This window comes from Lolium rigidum, chromosome 5 (genome assembly GCF_022539505.1).
Source record: "Lolium rigidum isolate FL_2022 chromosome 5, APGP_CSIRO_Lrig_0.1, whole genome shotgun sequence".
NCBI lineage: Eukaryota > Viridiplantae > Streptophyta > Magnoliopsida > Poales > Poaceae > Lolium > Lolium rigidum.
Genome location: NC_061512.1, coordinates 268,023,780 through 268,040,782, shown reverse-complemented (window position 1 = coordinate 268,040,782; position 17,003 = coordinate 268,023,780). Strand labels below are relative to the sequence as shown.

Here is a 17,003-nt window from a genome sequence, read left to right as displayed (position 1 = left end):
TCCTAAATTATCTCTCATGAACAAGGTTTCTTACTTCCAAGATCAAGTATTGTCTTGATCAGTTAGGGTTTAGTACTTCTATTTTACTTTCTTGGATGGGCTTACTATGGTTGCCTCTTTAGTTTATATCCCAGGAGAATGTCTGAGATATTGAGTTCTACTCAAGGAATGATGATTTATTCATCTGGTTATTTGAATAGTTCTCTCCCTCAAATCAAAGTGTTGCCTCAACTAATTTGAGTGTAACACCATAGCTTGAGCTCTCTCATATAGGAATAGCTATCCTAGGGTTTATGGTGTACTTCTAATATTGCCTTAGGTATCTAGGCTAAGACTTCACTTGTCTAACTTAGTTGGATTAGTCTTACTCTTACTTCATCAACTTATGGATATGGGCTTATTCAATTTGATACTTGGTTATCTCACCACTCCAAGATGCCATGGTTTATCTCCTAATATTTTAATTCAAAGGTTGTCCTTGATTCTTAAATAGGTAAAGCTAAGATTGGTATGAATGGTCTCTCTCATATGGGAAGGACTTTATTACTAACCTAAGGTTAGGCTCCATAGGGAATAATGTGATCATCAGTATCTGTGTTTAGCATAGATGGGTTCTCTCTCTAGGGAATGTCTTGAATACTATCCTAGGGTTCTTCCTAAAGATGATGACTTAAACACATGGATGTATATCCAAGGTTGAGCTCAAGGTTTGTCATTGCTTCTCTAATAAATAATATAGAACTCTCACTTCTATAGGTTTGATGTATAATAAATTGGAATAGAGAAGAATATATAATTGAAAACTAGGGAGCATTTCTAGAGTGGAGATCCTTGTCATGATTCCAAGATTTAAGTGGAATGAATACCATGAGGTTCATGGTAGGAACATGGATTGGTTTAAGACATGGAAAAGATAAGTGAAGAATGGTTTCTCCATTTTATTGTTACTTGGTTTGCATTTGAATAGATGTTCATATGTTATGGCCAAGAATATCATATTATGATCTTTTATAAGATCAAGCAATTGATCATTGAGTAAAGTGTTGTTGTGTTGATTTTAGTTCCATTTGATCTAACCCCTTAGATCAAATCATCTCTACCCAAAACAAGGTTTTAAACAAAGTCACATTGAGGTTTATAGCGCTTGGCTTGATGAGCTACTTCAATTCCACCAAGGTCAAGTAAAACTTCAGTTACTGTGACTATTTTATTTTAAAGCGCGAAAATTACCCGGATTTTCTATGCATGAATGCAATGCACATATCTGTTTCCTCTATTTTTGTAACCCCAAATACTGGGATATTACACCACACATATGTTAATAAATATTACTTAGTTCTCCCCCTCTCACAGTTTATAAGGCATGCACGTACCTCTAGATCGCAAATTTGATCAAGTTAGCATTAGTTATATGTTATAAAAATTATATCATTAGAAAGTTTAGATGTTCTATTTTGTAATGATATAATTTTTGCATTATATAATTTAAATTATATAGGTTAAATTGGCGAGCTAGAGATACGGGGAGGACTAGTAAACTGAGGAGGAGTAGGATATATGTTGCATTTAATGCTGCCCATGCATGTAGCACAATCTTAGTGCATTCATGCACAGTGGCCAGTGGGATCGATCAAACTTCTCTTGAGTGCACGAAATGTTGAAGCATGGCTGGGACGAATCGGCCTGACACGTAGGCATGAACAGTTGATCACGTTAATGCGAGAAGAAAGCCATTTGTGTGGCAATTGATGCATATCGCGGTCATGGCGTTTCAAGTAATTTTCTCCTTTAATCGCTAGCTGTTTCACTGTTGAAGAATGAACGCGCGCCGTCGCCAGTACATGAGTACAGGGCAGAGTGCTGCTTGCAGAGTTGCAGTACAGTAGTGGCCAGTAGATTCTTCGAAGCTGCATGTGCGTGTCTATATAAATGCAACCAAACAGAAACCTGCTGGAAGCCTGGAACAGAGAAGCAACAATTGGTTAGCTCGATCATGGAGGTCGAGACATCCTTGTGGTATTTGTTAGCTCTTATTCCACTCTTGTACGCCACCATTCGTTTCTTGAGAGCTCGCCGGCGTGGCTCTGCCAGTGCCAGCCATGGTCGTCCGCGGCTACCTCCAGGCCCATGGCATCTTCCCGTCATCGGCAGCCTCCACCACCTCATTGGCGCCCTCCCGCACCGCGCCCTAAGGGATCTCTCCCGGCGCCATGGGCCTCTCATGCTCCTCCGGCTGGGCGAGGTCCCGCTCATGGTGGCATCCAGCGCGGAAGCCGCCAGGTCGATCACATCAAAATACTACACTTAACCTAACGCTTCCTAACTTGGAAACACACACTAGCTGGTATATTAGAAAATAACCCGGCTACAATTCAAATTTCAACACTAATCAAGATTAACCTACCTACGTACCAGGGAGGTGATGAAGACGCAGGACCAGGTGCTGTGCACGCGGCCGCTCACCTCCTGCGCCGAGGTCCTCAACCAGCGCGGCCACGGGATCACGTTCGCGCCGCACGGCGACCGGTGGCGGCAGCTCCGTAAGGCCTGCGTCCACGCGCTGCTCAACGCCAAGTGCGTCCGCTCCTTCCGACGCATCCGCGAGGAGGCGACGGCCCGGTTCATCCGTTCCATCGCATCGTCGTCGTTCGAGTCGCAGGAGGCCATGAATCTGAGCAGGATGATCGCCGAGTACGGGGCGGACACGACGGTGCACTCCGTCATGGGCGCCCGGTTCAAGGAGCAGGACGCACTGCTCCACTACGTGGACGAGGCGGTACGGGTCGTCGGATGTCTCACCGTGTCCGACCTGTTCCCCTCCTGGCGGCTGCTGCGGGTCCTGAGCGGCACGCTGCGCCGGGCGGCGGCCTTCCGGGACTCCTCGCTGGCGTTCATGGAGCGCTTCATAGTCGAGCATCTCGAGAGGAGAGCGTCGTTGCACCTGCCGATGCCGGAGGAAGACGATGTGATCCAGGTGCTCCTCAGTATCCAACGACAAGGCAACCTCCAATTCCCCATCTCCATGGACAACGTCAAAGCAGTGTTATTTGTAAGCCTTTTTTTTTCCATTTCATGTTTTTTTCGAAAAACGGCCAAGCCCCAGCCTCTACATCAATGGATGCACCATCATGCAGGATATTCTTGGGGGAGGGAGCGAAGCGCCCGCAACGATGCTACAATGGGTCATGGCGGAGCTGATGCAAAACCCTAGCGTCATGTCAAGGGCGCAAGCCGAGGTCCGCCATGCCTTCATGGGGAAGAGGGAGGTGACCGAGGAGGGCCTAGGCGAGCTGAGCTACTTGCAATGTGTCATCAAGGAGACCTTGCGGCTGCACTCAATTGGGCCGCTACTGCTGCCGAGGGAGTGCCAGGAACCATGTACCATACTCGGCTACGACGTGCCCAGAGGCACCGTTGTTATCGTCAACAACTGGGCTATCTCCAGAGACCCGAAGTACTGGGATCAACCGGAGACCTTCATCCCGGACAGGTTCATGGGTAGCGCCACGAACTACAAAGGCACCAACTTTGAGTTCACGCCCTTCGGTGCAGGACGCCGGATTTGCCCTGGGATGCTGTTCGGACTCGCCAACGTTGAGCTGGGTCTCGCGAGCCTTCTGTTTTATTTCGATTGGGAGCTCCCAGATGGCTTCCTTCCGGGCGCTCTCGACATGACAGAGGCCATGGGAATCACTGCTAGGAGGAAGGAGGATCTGTTCCTGCATGCCACTCTCCGCGTCCCGCTGCCATGTTGACCCCTAGCTTTCTATACTATCCAAATGGTTCTCTTCTTATTATCGTTGGAAATAAGCCCTAGAGGCAATGTGCTATTATTGTATTTCCATTATTATGACTAAATGAGAGATTGAGGAGAACAAAACTACATGTGTGGAATTAATAATAAACACCAAATGAAATACGTAGTCTCGCCGCGAAGACTAGCATGTCTATTTTCGATGGTATGTTTTTCTGAATTTGGGTGTAAGTTAAGTGTTACGAAGTTGACAATGATATATGAGAACAATATTGTTACAGTGAACATTGTTGCTCGATGGACCCCTTTGATATATCCTGAAACCTATTATCAATAGGGATTTGCTTGTTCTCACCTAGTTGAGAACTAATTTTTTTTGAGGGGATGGTAATGACATATGAACAACAAAACCTGTCCTCCTATAACAAGCGAAACCCCTTGTTTTGTGTTGCTGAGACATGCGCCTAAGGAGAAATTGCCACCGAAGTGAGCCGAGGAGCCGAGTGACGTGCCAGCGCTACTCCTTGATTGAGTGCCAGCACGTAGCTGTACTTTCAGCAAGAATTTCACCATTGGAAGCCGGTGCCTTTCGAAGTACTTTCACGTGTGAACCGAAGTCGTCTTGCCAAACTAACTTAGGGCTCAGGTAACGTTTTAGCGTCTGATTGATCTGTTAAAACCATACTTAGCTACAAACAATACGCGTGGTCGGCCCGGCGGTCTGCGTCTCTCACAAGCCCTGCTCGATGCACGGCCCATGTGCGTTGGTTATAGTAGTATATACTCCCGTATTGGCCACATAGGTTACCGGTCCTTTTTTTTTTTTTTTTTTTTTTTGCTTTTACGTGTGCTGCTAGCGTGGTAACGTGGGCTACTAGTTTTTCAGCCTTTTGTTTGTTTGTTGTACTTTCTAGGCTAAGAGTGGCAGTGAGTTGCACCTTATTTTTATATATTTTTATTTTCTAAATATGAAAAAAACATTTAGCAATGGTTTGATAATGGGGTTGCAACTCACTATTTTTTAGTACCAATTAAGGTTGTAACTTTAATTTTTCAGTTACAAGTGAAGCTGCAGCTGACTATTTTCAAGTTATAAGTAAGGTTGAAAGTAAGATATTTCACATGCAAGTGAGGTTGCAACTGACTATTTTCTTAGTTGCAAGTAGGGTTGCAACTGAATACTTTTAAGTTGAAAATAAAGTTGCAACTAAAAATTTTCAGTTGGAAGTAGGGTTGCAACTAAATACTTTTAAGTTGAAAATAAAGTTGCAACTAAAAATTTTCAGTTGCAAGTGGGTTGCGACTGACTATTTTTTCAAGTTGTAAGTTCGGTCTCAACTAAGATTTTTTCAGTTTCAAGTCGGGTTGCAAATGAGATTTTTCAACTGCAAATCAAATTGTAACTAAGATTTTTTTCCAGTTGCAAATCGGGTTGCAACTGAGATTTTTAATATTTTCCAGCTGCAAGTTGGGTTGCAATTAGATGTTTTTGCCAGTTGCAATTAAGGTTGAAACTGAGGTTTTTTTTTTCCAGTTGTACGTACCGTTTTAAATGCGAATTTTCCAATTCTAAGTCGAGTTGCAAATGAGATTTTTTCCAATTACAAGTGCTGTTGCAACTATGATTCCATAGTTGCAAGTGCGGTTGCAACTGAGATTTTTCAGTTGCATGTGCAGTTGCACGTGAGGTTTTTCACTTGCTAGTGCAGTTGCAACTGAGATTTTTCAGTTGAAAATGGAGTTGCAACTGTTAGTTTTATCCGGTGAGTTTTAACTTTAAAAAATTCAGGTGTGACTTGGGTTGCAAATAAAATATTAAAATTTTCTCTTATTATAAGTGGAATTGCAATAAAAAATTTCAACTAGTTTTCCTTACATATTAACAGTAGACGTCCCGGCTGTGAGTCAAGATTACCTAGCTAGTTCTATTTTACTTCTCATTTCGACATACTAGCTTGTATTGGCTGCTTGGTTTGGTCAGATGATTTACTAGTTTAAATGCAAAACCAAATATATTAGCATATCAGCTACCATGTCCTACACGAGATACAAGCACGAGCCCACTACCATGCGAATGATTTGCAGAGTTGTACAGGCTCGCGCGGGCGTCATGCACGAATTCCCGGCACATGCACGTGTTAATGAAATATTAGGTACAATTTGATGATGTCAGATTTAGTTCTCAGTCAGCTGAGAACTAATTTAGTTCTCAGTCAGCTGAGTATTAGATAGACCCTTATCAATATGTTGTTGCTATTTTCGAAATAATGGAAATATTACCATTTACTAGTTTCTTTTGGGTATGAGATTACCCTAGACATGGATATAGAATGGTTTGCATATGTTTGTAGCTGGGTAACTATAAAGATGGATTGCATGCCTACCACAGAGTATGTGGATTACTCCCTTGCTTGAGTGATAAGCCTACGAGATCACCAGCGCACATCTTTCCTTGAAACCCAAGTATATTATAATAGACATTGTCGAGGTTATCCCTCGTCAACCCGGAGTAAAATTTTGGAGTTGGTTACAATTCTATCATCATCTCGTTGAAAACATAAAATGAAACAACTAAAAACAAAATCAAAAATTGAAAAAATCCTCATTTGTGTCAGCCTAGTCGCTCGAGCTAGTCAGTGTCGCCCTGTGTTTGCCACTAAGAGCATCTTCAATAGATGATGTACAATATGGCACCTAGAAAAGGTATTAGGGCACCAAAATGTAGGTTTTAGGGCACTGCAAAACTGTCTACCGTAGTAGATGGTGTAAAATAGGGCGAAAGTGGTGTAACATATGACATAAACTAGTACCCTTAAATTTAGAAGGAATTAAAACATGAGATCCAACAGTGGGAAGGAGGAAGGTCTATCTGACGGTCGCTGAACACCGAACTTGATTTTGGCCAGCAGAGGTCACTCGAGGGCGAGGGATGGTGGCGAGGGCGTGTATGGAGCCTAAGGGGAACTGAGGGATGTTGCCAACACATTGGCGCCTTGCTGACCGAGTGTCAAGATCTCAACAAGGAGCACTTTCTCGCTAGCGGTCGCATGGGGTGGAGGTGGCCGTTGATCGATGTTGTGGCGGCCTCTATCAATTGTGTCCGCGACCATGGGGGAAATGGCTCGAGAGTTCTTTATATTGAACTATTTTATTTCTTGATAGCAAATCTTTAAATAGGATTTCAGCGGGAAAATATTTAACTTATAGTGTTAACTACTACAAGTTCTCTATTTTATTTAATAACACAAACCAATGTGAGAAGACCTAAACATTCGCCATTATATAATTGAAAAGGTCCATCATTACAAATAATGAGTGCTAAAATAGAGCCCAATGGTCATAAGGATCATGCTGAACTTTTTAAGAAGGAACCAGGACATAATTTCACCTCGCATAAGCGAAGCATACAAGGATGAAGAAATCACAATAAGCAAAAATTAACGTGTGCTTTTTATGTGGACTCTAACGAGTATGTATGTGTTAGTCTATGTTTTACTAACCTTAAATATATATTTCAAAAGTATGTATAAGCATGCACAAATATTTGAACTGAGGATTCTTGAGTAGGAGTTTGTAGCTTATTTAGAGCTAATAGAACATTCTGGTATTCATAAGGTGTCAACAAGCAGTTTGCGCTCGAATTACGCTACAGCCCTCAGTGATTCAAATTGCTTGATTATATCCGGTAAACATGCATTGGTGCTCTAAACGTGGCCGTGCAAGGTTAAAAATCCCGATGATACTCTTGGCATCGTGTCTCCATATAACATTATTGAGATGGAACATATTTACATTTATTATCTTTGTTTTTTTTAGCATGGAGAGGTCCCAAAGGACTTATATGCCATCATATTAATAAGAGGTGCATCTACATAATTTTACACGGTGCCTAAAAAGATAAGAAAATTACAAAGCAGAACCTATGTTTTATAGAAAATACCATAAAAAAGATTTTTGGAAAAAAGCAACCAGGTCCTCTGCTACCGATGGGATACTTAGAGCAATGGAGCCTTCCTCGCCGATACCCCGAGGACAAAACCACTTGGAATCAAAGGGAAGTGGGGCGCCGCCACGAGCTCATCAAGGGCCTCCATTTGGAGGTTGAAGAGAAGCCAAAATTTGTCGATGGGTTGGAAGAAGACAACCACATAGTCATTAGAGCCGGCCACTAAACTTGGGGCGCCGAGATTAGAGCCCACGAACCTGCAACATCGATACTCCATGGCAGCCGAAAACCATGCTACACGGCGCCACCCCACATTGTCTTTCGTTAGCCACCATGGCTCCTTGAAGATTATAGCACAACTTTGCCGACATCCGAGCTCTAACTGCACGAGCCCATACCTAACGGATGCCGATGGAGTCCTCCTTCACCGCCTCGGGCTGTGGCCAACGAAGCGCCACGAGGACCAACACCACCAAATAGTACATGATGTAGCCCAACTCCTGCGCCTGACTCCTAGATATGAGCATAATGCCGAATACATCAACGCGCCAACACAAAGTACTATAGATATTTACATTTCTTATCGATTCAAGCTACAAGAATGTGCTATATATGTGCTCATCGTTTGCTCGTGAATCAGAGTGTAAGGAAGATTTTCTACGAGGGCATGCACAAAAAAAGATCACTAAATTCTTTTTTTTTCTGGCATGACTCTTTGAAATTCATGCCAATCTTCCCTAGGAAATTCAGAGAGAGTTTGAAACGCAAAACATTTTATTCTTGTGCACGAGTCTCAAGTCGAAACTCCAACCCAACAGAACAGTCTACGCATCTCATCAACGTCAATACGTCACCCACCCCGTCCCCGACCCGCCTCCATACCGGCCGGCCACGCAAATCCCCCAATTCTCGCAATCCCCGCCGCGCCATGGCCGACGACGACGACGCCGGCGCCCTCTCCGACGTCGACGAGGACCCCCTCCCGCCTCCTCCTCCCCCCTCATCATCCTCCATCCCCATCCCCTCCTCCAAACCCCAACCCCACGCCGAAGCGCAGCAGCGCCTCCTCGACCTAACCGCGGAGCTGGAGTCGGAGCGCCGCCTGCGCCGCGCGGCGGAGGAATCCCTCGCCAGCTCCGAAACCCGGCTGGGCCGCCTCAAGGCGTTCGCGCAGGACGCGCTCCGGAAGCGGGACGAGTCCGCCGCCGCCGCTGCGGCCTCCGCCCGCTCTCTCCAGGCGCTCCAGTCCGAGGCGGCCACCGCCTCCTCCATGCTCGCCTCGGGCCTCGAGCGGATCTCCGCCAAGGCCTCCCCCTCCACGCCCCCGGCCCCGCTCCCCACCTCCCACAAGTACTCCGCGGGCCTCCCGGCCCTCGCCTACGGGGTCCTCAAGCGCGCCAACGACATCGTCGACGACCTCCTCGCGCAGATCGCCGCGGCCCGACGCGACCGCGACGACCGCAACTACCAGATCGCCATCGAGGTGTCCGAGCTCGAGGCGGCCCTCGCCTCGCGCGCCGCCGAGGCCGAGTCGCTCTCCAAGTCCCTCTCGGACCGCGACGCCGACCTCTCCGCCCTCCGCGATCAAGTAGCCGCCCTCGACGCCGCCCTCAGGCCGCTCCTCGCCGACCAGATCGGGTGCGCCTCAAAGCTCTACGACGAGGTGCGGCAGCTGGTCGCGCTGGTCGACCCCGACGCCGCCGGCGCGCTGCCCGACTCCGTGTTCGTGTGGAAAGAAGCCGACATCGAGGAGAGCCTCAAGGTGTCCCTCGAAGGCACCAGGATGGCCTTCGACATCGCGGCCATGGCGCTGCACAAGGTCGCCGCGTGGCGGGATAGGGGGAGCAGCAAGGTGAGCGAACTGCAGGGAAAAGTGGAGGAGCTCGTGCGCGAGAAGGAGCACATCGGGGTGCTGCTCCGCAGCGCCCTGCAGGCCAACACCAGCGAGGTGCTCAAGGTTGCTGAGGATGGGCTCAGGGAGGCCGGGATCGAGATTGGGCTCAACGGGCACAGGGATCACAGGCCAGGCAGCGCACAGAAGGATGAGGTCTATACCCTGGTATGTGTGTGCATTGTATATGTCATCGTTTTGCAAGTTCGTTCATGGTCCTCCGATATCTAGCGCACTGAGTTAATATTCCTGTGCGATCGACCGACTTCGCAGGCTGGAGCATTGGAGAACAGCATGAAGGAGTCCCAGATCAAGATCATTGAGCTGCAACATCTTGTTGAAGCACAAAGGTAGCTTCTACCCTCACTGATGAATTCTTGTCTCTCTTTATGATCATTGAGCCTTCCAATATGTTTCCTAACTTCTAGTTCTTGTGTTTTTCAAGTTTTGTTTTCCATTTGGTTGCCATTGTTGCGCATAGCATGTTGAGACGAGTAACAGTAATGATATTGCAAGACTATCCATCCATTGTTGGGTTTAGTGTGAAATGCACATGCGGTTTAATTCATACGCTTTCTGACCTTCTCTGTAACCAACAACAATCTATGCAAATTGATGGTATAAACCAAAAAAACCATCAGTTAACATTCAACTGTTGGCATTTGGATATAGATAACGGGAGCTGCAATGGTGTCTTTCCTACTTCTGATTTCCTGAAATAGTCCTCATTTTTCTTCCTGTCTGTCTGTGCTCACCTGTGTACAATTCTGGCTTTCAGGGCGGAGTCTGGTCTACTTAGGACTAGGATGGAAGGGCAAGAAAAAGAGGTTGGACAGCTACGGAAGCAAATAAAGCATCTAGAAGAGAAGGAAAGGCTGGCAAATGATAGTGTAATTTTCTCCTCATTTCTACTCTGTTGTTTCGCTACTTCTCTTAATAAGGTTGGAACAATGAGGCAAGCCCATAACAAGTGTATGATGCATTCTTAAGGTTGAGGGTCTGATGATGGACGTGACAGCTGCTGAAGAGGAGATCAAAAGATGGAAGATGGCTGCAGAGGAGGAAGCTGATGCTGGTAGATCAATTGAACAAGAGTTCCAGATTCAGGTGCTTTCTTATACAAACAAGCACTATATACTTCTGCATGTTCTTTTTTGCTAATGAGTTACCTTTGAAAACCAGTGATTCACCCAAACTAATCACCTAGCATTGCTGTTATATGATAATTGATATTCCATTGTGAGCATGCTTATATGTGGTGTTTTGACAGGAAAGCACAAAGAACAATTTTGTAGTAGGCTGTAGCATGCTTAGCATACTTGACTACTTGTAGCATAAGAATGTCCTTTAACAGACTAAGATGTACTCCCTCCGTCCTCATTTAATCGACGCGATGCTAGGCTACTCACTTAAGGATTTTATACTAAGCTCGCGTTAATTAAATCCGACCAGAGGGAGTTGAGTTGAGTTGAAACATTATTACAAGTGATGACCATATGCGTTATGGTATACTGATACAGATAAATAGTTTTGATCATGGAAGCAATCAAATGTTTATTATTATTCTACATAATGAGACAAACATATGACTTATAATGCGGTGCAGCTTAAGTAGGTATCCATGATACCCCAAACATGTCTTGTTTGACATGTTGGTAGGCTTAAAATTAGCTATATGATAGTTCCATTGTTCTATTAAGTTTCGTCACAGTGCATTGTTTCCTAGTGACCTTTTTAGTTACATCTTGGAAGTGAATCATACCATGACATTCTAGTGTTCCTACTTGCAGTGTTAATATTACCTTGTCATCATATTGTAGTAAAATCACTAGTTAATGAAAAAAAATTTAGATGCCTCAAGCAACGATGCCTACAGGGTATAGATTATTTTTTACCTGATTGATGTGTAGTAGTGTTTGGAAGGGCTTTCCACAGTAGTGGCAGAAGTCGCAGCGCAGTGACGCAGTCCTATATCTTGTATTGCAGCTGTATGAATGATACATGAATGTGCTAGGAAGCATAATGCTTTCATAAACACGTATCAGGTTCGCTCAGGCCTGAATATTTTCGATACTGTCCACCAGATCATGTACTGATAGGTGGGATTTCACTGGATTAACCTTCCACACCATTTTGCAGCAAAATACATGCACTCTAATCAAATACTCCGCATCGAACCCCCTCCCTAATTGTTCATCCTCATGATCAACTCCCTGGCCATTTAACTCAACCAAACATTTTTGATTCTAGGATTTGAGAATAAAGAAAAGAACAACAACTAGAATAGATACTTTTCCACTGTTTCTTGACCAAATTTTAAATCTTCACACCCTGTGGAATGTTTAGTTTAGGGCCTGAACCGTGCAATTTCTGTGCGCCATTTCAATTGGCCTGAACAAATCCGTCAAATTGAACACGATGAATATGGAACAACCAACAGATCTAAATCTTGAATTTTCTGTTCATCATTCCGAATCCAAACTGCACAACAGACACAAATATGATGGATTCCACTGTTAGTAAGCGCCGAGCCATGAGGTGGGGAGCCTTCTCCTGAACTTATTCCCCAAAAGGGGAAACTTCTCACGTCTGCTTATTTGAAAAGCACAATACATCATTTAGATCAAAGCAAAAAGGGCCTAAGCAAGAAATTTGTTCAACTTGATCAAAAAACTGCGATGTTGGAAAATCAAGTTATACTTGGCAGCGGCTGTGTAGGAGTACATCTCCGGGTTCGGGGAGGAGCATGGGGGGCAGACATTAAGCGGGGGATGAAGGCCCCGACGTTCAGGTCTGTTGGGGCCAGTGTTTCCAGCTGCAGGGAAAGGAACTTGACTAGGCATTGGCTGCGGCTTTCGTGAGTGTGAAGTAGAGTGTGTGTGTGGACTGAGAAGGGGGCTAAGTGAGATCTGGGCCTTTTGCAATATGGGTGGATGTGAGATAGGATAAGATCTGGCTGTTGAAACACACCATCTATATATCGACTTACAGATTTTCACAAAGATCTATGTTTGCACATGATATGTTCTCATGTCTTCATGATTTATTTTCAAAAGATTATGTAGATTACCGATACAATTGATGACTTATTTATGTAGAGTGTTCACAAGCATCCTTTCTATTGTAACCAACAAATTTGTTGATTATTTGATAAGCTGAACTGAATTCTAACCACTTTTTTCTCCATCCAGCTAACGTCCCTCCACAAAGAACTAGAGGAAGCAAAGGAATCGATGCTGGAGCTGGAAAACAAGCTCAAGTTCAAGGAAGAAACAGCTGCTGCCGCCATGGCAGCACGTGACGCCGCTGAGAAATCACTCAAGCTCGCTGACACAAGGTCAGCCAGACTGCGCGAGAGGCTGGAGGAGCTGAACAGGCAGGCGGAGGAGTCGGAAGGCAGGGCGGACCCGAGCAGTGGCAGCGGCCGCCACCGGTACATGTGCTGGCCGTGGCAGTGGCTCGGGCTGAACTACGTGCGGCTTCCGCCGGCCGAGACGGAGGAGGCCTCGAACGAGATGGAGCTCTCGGAGCCCCTGATATAGCCTGTGGCGTGTGGGATGTTGATATGGATTGGTATACTGAGTCTGCTCGTCCTGTTTATAGACAGAAAAAAAGGAAATTAGATTTTTTTTCTCTCTCTCTCTTTGTTTGGGTTCTGTCATCATGTAGATGTTTGGGATATTTTGTTGGTGTTTTGTATTCTGTAGTGTGCAGACTCACGAGGGTATTAGACGGCGCCGTGTAATTGTAAAAGTTACCACCCAGGGATATAGTGAAGATGTTCCATTCTTTGACAGGATTGTTTCGTTGCGACTTGTCGCTTCGTCCTTTTGTTTTTGCCGATTCGTGGATTACAGCTGATTTATACAGACAAAGAAATACTGCTTTTTTTGAAAATACCAGGACGTTGCAGTTGCAGTTCGTTATCATCGGCATGGGGAAGTCAAGTCGCGTTCCCGTCTCACTTCACGCGGACTGATCTGGACTGGTACGCGAATGGTCTTTGTGTCCTGCAAGCACACCTGTCCTCTTACTTACTTGTTTAATCATATAATTCCAGATTATGTGTGAGCATCATGGTGTTTATACGAGCACAAAGATAGTGGTGAGCTGATGCTGGAGGGCAAAGATTCTTCCACAGCAACCACAATCTGAGGAAGCTTCTTCGATCAGGTATGGCTCAATCTTCAACAATTCAATTTCTTTGTGTCCATTTTTTAGGTAACACATATAAATTAAGATCATCCTTTGGCGATGCACTTGTCTGGAAATTTCACCTTGTCCATGGCCACAGCATCTCTCTGTTCCGCTGGTCGGTTCCTCCTACTCCTTTCAGCGTCTTCACCGATATCCTCTACGCGTCCTCTGTTTTCTACTGTTTTTCTTTGTTTCATTCCCTGGAAACTTCCCACTTAGCTTGAGCCACTTCTCCTCCTCTCCTCGTCTCAAGCTTAAGAGGAGTGGGGGCGTGCAAGCAGCTCTTCTTCACCCTCAAGGCTCGATCTCCTCACACACATTGTCCGTCTGTTCTTGCTTTGCAACTGACGGACGGCACACCGAGCTCGCTTCGCGACTGCAGCGCTACCGCCGGAGGTGTTCCCAGGATGATCCTCTCGGCTTTCCTGCTGCTCTTCTGCGCCGTCTTCACCTGGAAGGTGTTCCCCAAGAAACACGAAGCAGAAGGGCCACATAGAGGAAGCAGAGGAACAGAGCAAGCTTACGACACCTTGGATCAGGTAAAACAGTGTACCTTGTCCAGTTGCAGTCCGTTATCCATTGCACGTTTTTATCCCACGGAGAGTCAGAATCTAATACTTCCGGCATCGATGGATCGTGGCAGGTCAAGGCGGCTCTTCAGCGGGTCGGGCTCGAGTCCTCCAACCTCATCATCGGCGTGGATTTCACCAAGAGCAACGAGTGGACGGGTACTCTTCACTTACTCTCCTACTGTCTGAACTTTAGCTCCTTCACACAGAGGCATGGATGACTAGAGCAGTTCGGTTGGATTCACAGGGAAGCACTGCTTCGGCGGTAGAAGTCTGCACCACCTCGACCTCGGCGCCTCCTCCCTGAACCCCTACGAGCAAGCCATCGGCATCGTCGGGGACAGGCTTTCGGCTTTCGACGAAGACAACAAGATCCCCTGCTTCGGGTTCGGGGACAGTAAGGAGTCTCTGAAGTCCTTTCAAACCATTTCTTCTTGCTGAATGGTCTCTCAACTGGTGGTGAATTTACTTGCCACCAGTGTCGACGCACGACCAGGACGTGTTCAGCTTCTACAGGGATGGGAGGGCGTGCCTTGGCATCCAGGAGGTCCTTCAGAGATACAGAGAGATCGCTGCAGGCGTGCGGCTATCTGGTACCATTTGTCACCAACTTCTGAAAAAATTAGTCTCATTAGTGCCGTGGTTCATAAATGATTTCTGATTCAGGCCCGACGTCTTTGGCTCCGATTATTGAAGCTGCAATGGGGATTGTTGAAGAGTCTAGGCATCAGTACCACATCCTGCTGATAATCACTGACGGGCAGGTGATTAACGGCTATTTTCATGTGGATTTTACAACTTTCATACCTTTTCTGACATGAACTCTCCAAGAATTTCCTTACTAATTTCCGTGATTGTGTTGCTCATGTAATTAACTCTAGGTTCCAAGATGTTCCTGTGCACATTGTGCGAGCAACCTGGAAGAATCAAGATCAGAGAACTACATAGAGGAAAGGACGCTTCAAGCCCTCATAAATGCCAGGTAAATAATACTGGTGGTAACAGCCAAAGGCTAAAACTGATCTAGTTTATACAAAAGGAAGTTAAAAAATTGTTTATTTAGATTATTATTACAGTTTGACGCAAATAGTCCATAATCAAATACTTTGGGAAATGATTCATTGGTCTGTGTTTGCTTGCAGTCATTTCCCTCTGATCGTAAAACTCCCCTCAAATTCTTTGTGATGTATCCTTTGTTTGTTTGTTTGCAGTCATTTCCCTCTATCCATTGTCCTTGTCGGGGTAGGTGATGGGCCATGGGATGACGATCTGATGCAAATCCATGACATCCAACTCCAGTTCGATAATTTCCAGGTATGATGTAGTAGCATAGTTAATTGTGTCTGTAAGAGGATATGCTCATGCCATCTGCTAAATCAACTCAGTCTCCACTTCACTGCAGTTTGTGGATTTCACCAAGATAATGTCGGCAGAGATGTCGCACGCCGAGAAGGAGGAGCAGTTCACATTTGAGGCACTGAAGAAGATCCCGGGGCAGTTCGCGGCAATAATCAGCCAGCGGATCAGGTACTAGCTAGCAATATTCAGAGAGACGTAGCATAGAAGGTTTCTGTTGGTTCTCAAGGTTGATTCCTTTTTTTTTTTTTTGCGTTGTTTTGCTTGATCTTCAGGGAGCTCGCTGCGAGGGCGCCTGCAAGGAGGCCTCTTCCTCCTCCCTGATCCGGCCACTGATTGTCGCGTGGATATGACATGATCACAGTGGAGGCCAAGAATAGAGATGGTTCAGAGGCATCTGGTCACCTTGAACAAATCAGATTAACCTTACCTTGGACAACCTTTTAGTGTCCTATTGTTTATAGTAACATTTGAGTCCGTCAGGCCTCTCTGAACCCCCTTACAGTCAGTGGAGGCCCTCTACACTCTTCCTTGTAGCAAAATGGAATATTTAAATTTATTTATTAGTTTGGTTTTTTATCTCCGTAGACAATTTTGTCGATTGTTTCATGCTTGTAGAAGTGTGGAACTGGAAGGTGTTTCAGTTACAGTGAATAACTGAAGATGTCCTAGATGTACATTCTGATCGGACAGAATTGTTTCATTCACAGAACTATTTTATCCTGGATTTCTGTCTGCATGCGTGTGCTACTCAACTCAGGCCAGCTGCTTCGCTGATCTATGTGCACCTCGGTGTACCACTGACCAAAAGAAATTTTTTTTTCTGAATTGCAGTGAACACCGAGCAGTGTGCCAACCCAAATATGCAACGGATATATGTCGAAATTGTCGACTGCTAGCTGAAATTTTGAAAGCTTGTACTTTGACCACAGAAAAAGAAAGAAAGAAAGCTTTATATACTAGAGACATATCAGTTACTCCGAGGTTTGGGACAATGGGACACCTAAAATTTTGTTAAAGCTATGGAAACAATTCAAAACAATTATACAATATGGATCTCCTATGCCACAAATTTCTAATCCAAACCTTATTTGCAGCGCTGAAACAAAAAGAAACATAAATCCGCTGTTGATATTGAAATCAATGGGTCGAATTTACACCCCAAACTGGATAAAGCTACCATCGGACTATACAAGCTGTGCCGAAATGTTCAAACAACCAGGTTATACATGTAGTCCTGAAACCGCCCAGCTGTCTGATACTGAACCTGGGAGAAAAGAGAAGAGGAGG

The 17,003-nt window shown here is 45.3% G+C and overlaps 3 protein-coding genes across 4 annotated transcripts; all 3 read left to right on the top strand.

Moving 5' to 3' along the window:
• Nucleotides 1–1,993: 1,993 nt before the first annotated feature.
• LOC124657658 (desmethyl-deoxy-podophyllotoxin synthase-like) lies at nt 1,994–3,755 on the top strand. Its single transcript, XM_047196173.1, has 3 exons — nt 1,994–2,280; nt 2,416–3,049; nt 3,135–3,755. Exons 1-3 carry the CDS (start codon nt 1,994–1,996, stop codon nt 3,753–3,755), a joined length of 1,542 nt encoding a protein of 513 aa, XP_047052129.1.
• Nucleotides 3,756–8,628: 4,873 nt separating this feature from the next.
• LOC124657823 (myosin heavy chain, embryonic smooth muscle isoform-like) lies at nt 8,629–13,387 on the top strand. The gene is made up of 5 exons (XM_047196319.1): nt 8,629–9,759; nt 9,865–9,941; nt 10,370–10,481; nt 10,582–10,698; nt 12,783–13,387. Exons 1-5 carry the CDS (start codon nt 8,629–8,631, stop codon nt 13,131–13,133), a joined length of 1,788 nt encoding a protein of 595 aa, XP_047052275.1. The 3' UTR covers nt 13,134–13,387.
• A 699-nt stretch (nt 13,388–14,086) lies between these two features.
• On the top strand, nt 14,087–16,292 carry LOC124654897 (E3 ubiquitin-protein ligase RGLG1-like). Of its 2 annotated transcripts, XM_047193870.1 has the most exons (9): nt 14,087–14,327; nt 14,432–14,516; nt 14,605–14,754; nt 14,837–14,950; nt 15,024–15,121; nt 15,239–15,339; nt 15,569–15,671; nt 15,760–15,884; nt 15,989–16,292. In XM_047193870.1, the coding sequence occupies exons 1-9, from the start codon at nt 14,196–14,198 to the stop codon at nt 16,035–16,037; spliced, it is 957 nt and encodes a 318-aa protein (XP_047049826.1). In that variant the 5' UTR covers nt 14,087–14,195; the 3' UTR covers nt 16,038–16,292. The 2 variants fall into 2 exon arrangements, with proteins under 2 accessions (XP_047049826.1, XP_047049827.1); XM_047193871.1 differs by lacking the exon at nt 15,989–16,292 and having other exon boundaries at nt 15,760–15,891.
• The last annotated feature ends 711 nt before the right edge of the window (nt 16,293–17,003 follow it).

Coding starts and splice junctions, on each gene's coding strand:
- LOC124654897 (XM_047193870.1), top strand. CDS start 14,196: ATGATCCTCTCGGCTTTCCTGCTGCTCTTCTGCGCCGTCTTCACCTGG. Junction 14,517..14,604: donor CAAGAGCAACGAGTGGACGG/GTACTCTTCACT, acceptor TTGGATTCACAG/GGAAGCACTGCTTCGGCGGT. Junction 15,885..15,988: donor ATAATCAGCCAGCGGATCAG/GTACTAGCTAGC, acceptor CTTGATCTTCAG/GGAGCTCGCTGCGAGGGCGC.
- LOC124657658 (XM_047196173.1), top strand. CDS start 1,994: ATGGAGGTCGAGACATCCTTGTGGTATTTGTTAGCTCTTATTCCACTC. Junction 2,281..2,415: donor TCCAGCGCGGAAGCCGCCAG/GTCGATCACATC, acceptor CCTACGTACCAG/GGAGGTGATGAAGACGCAGG. Junction 3,050..3,134: donor ACGTCAAAGCAGTGTTATTT/GTAAGCCTTTTT, acceptor ACCATCATGCAG/GATATTCTTGGGGGAGGGAG.
- LOC124657823 (XM_047196319.1), top strand. CDS start 8,629: ATGGCCGACGACGACGACGCCGGCGCCCTCTCCGACGTCGACGAGGAC. Junction 9,760..9,864: donor AGGATGAGGTCTATACCCTG/GTATGTGTGTGC, acceptor CCGACTTCGCAG/GCTGGAGCATTGGAGAACAG. Junction 9,942..10,369: donor CATCTTGTTGAAGCACAAAG/GTAGCTTCTACC, acceptor TCTGGCTTTCAG/GGCGGAGTCTGGTCTACTTA.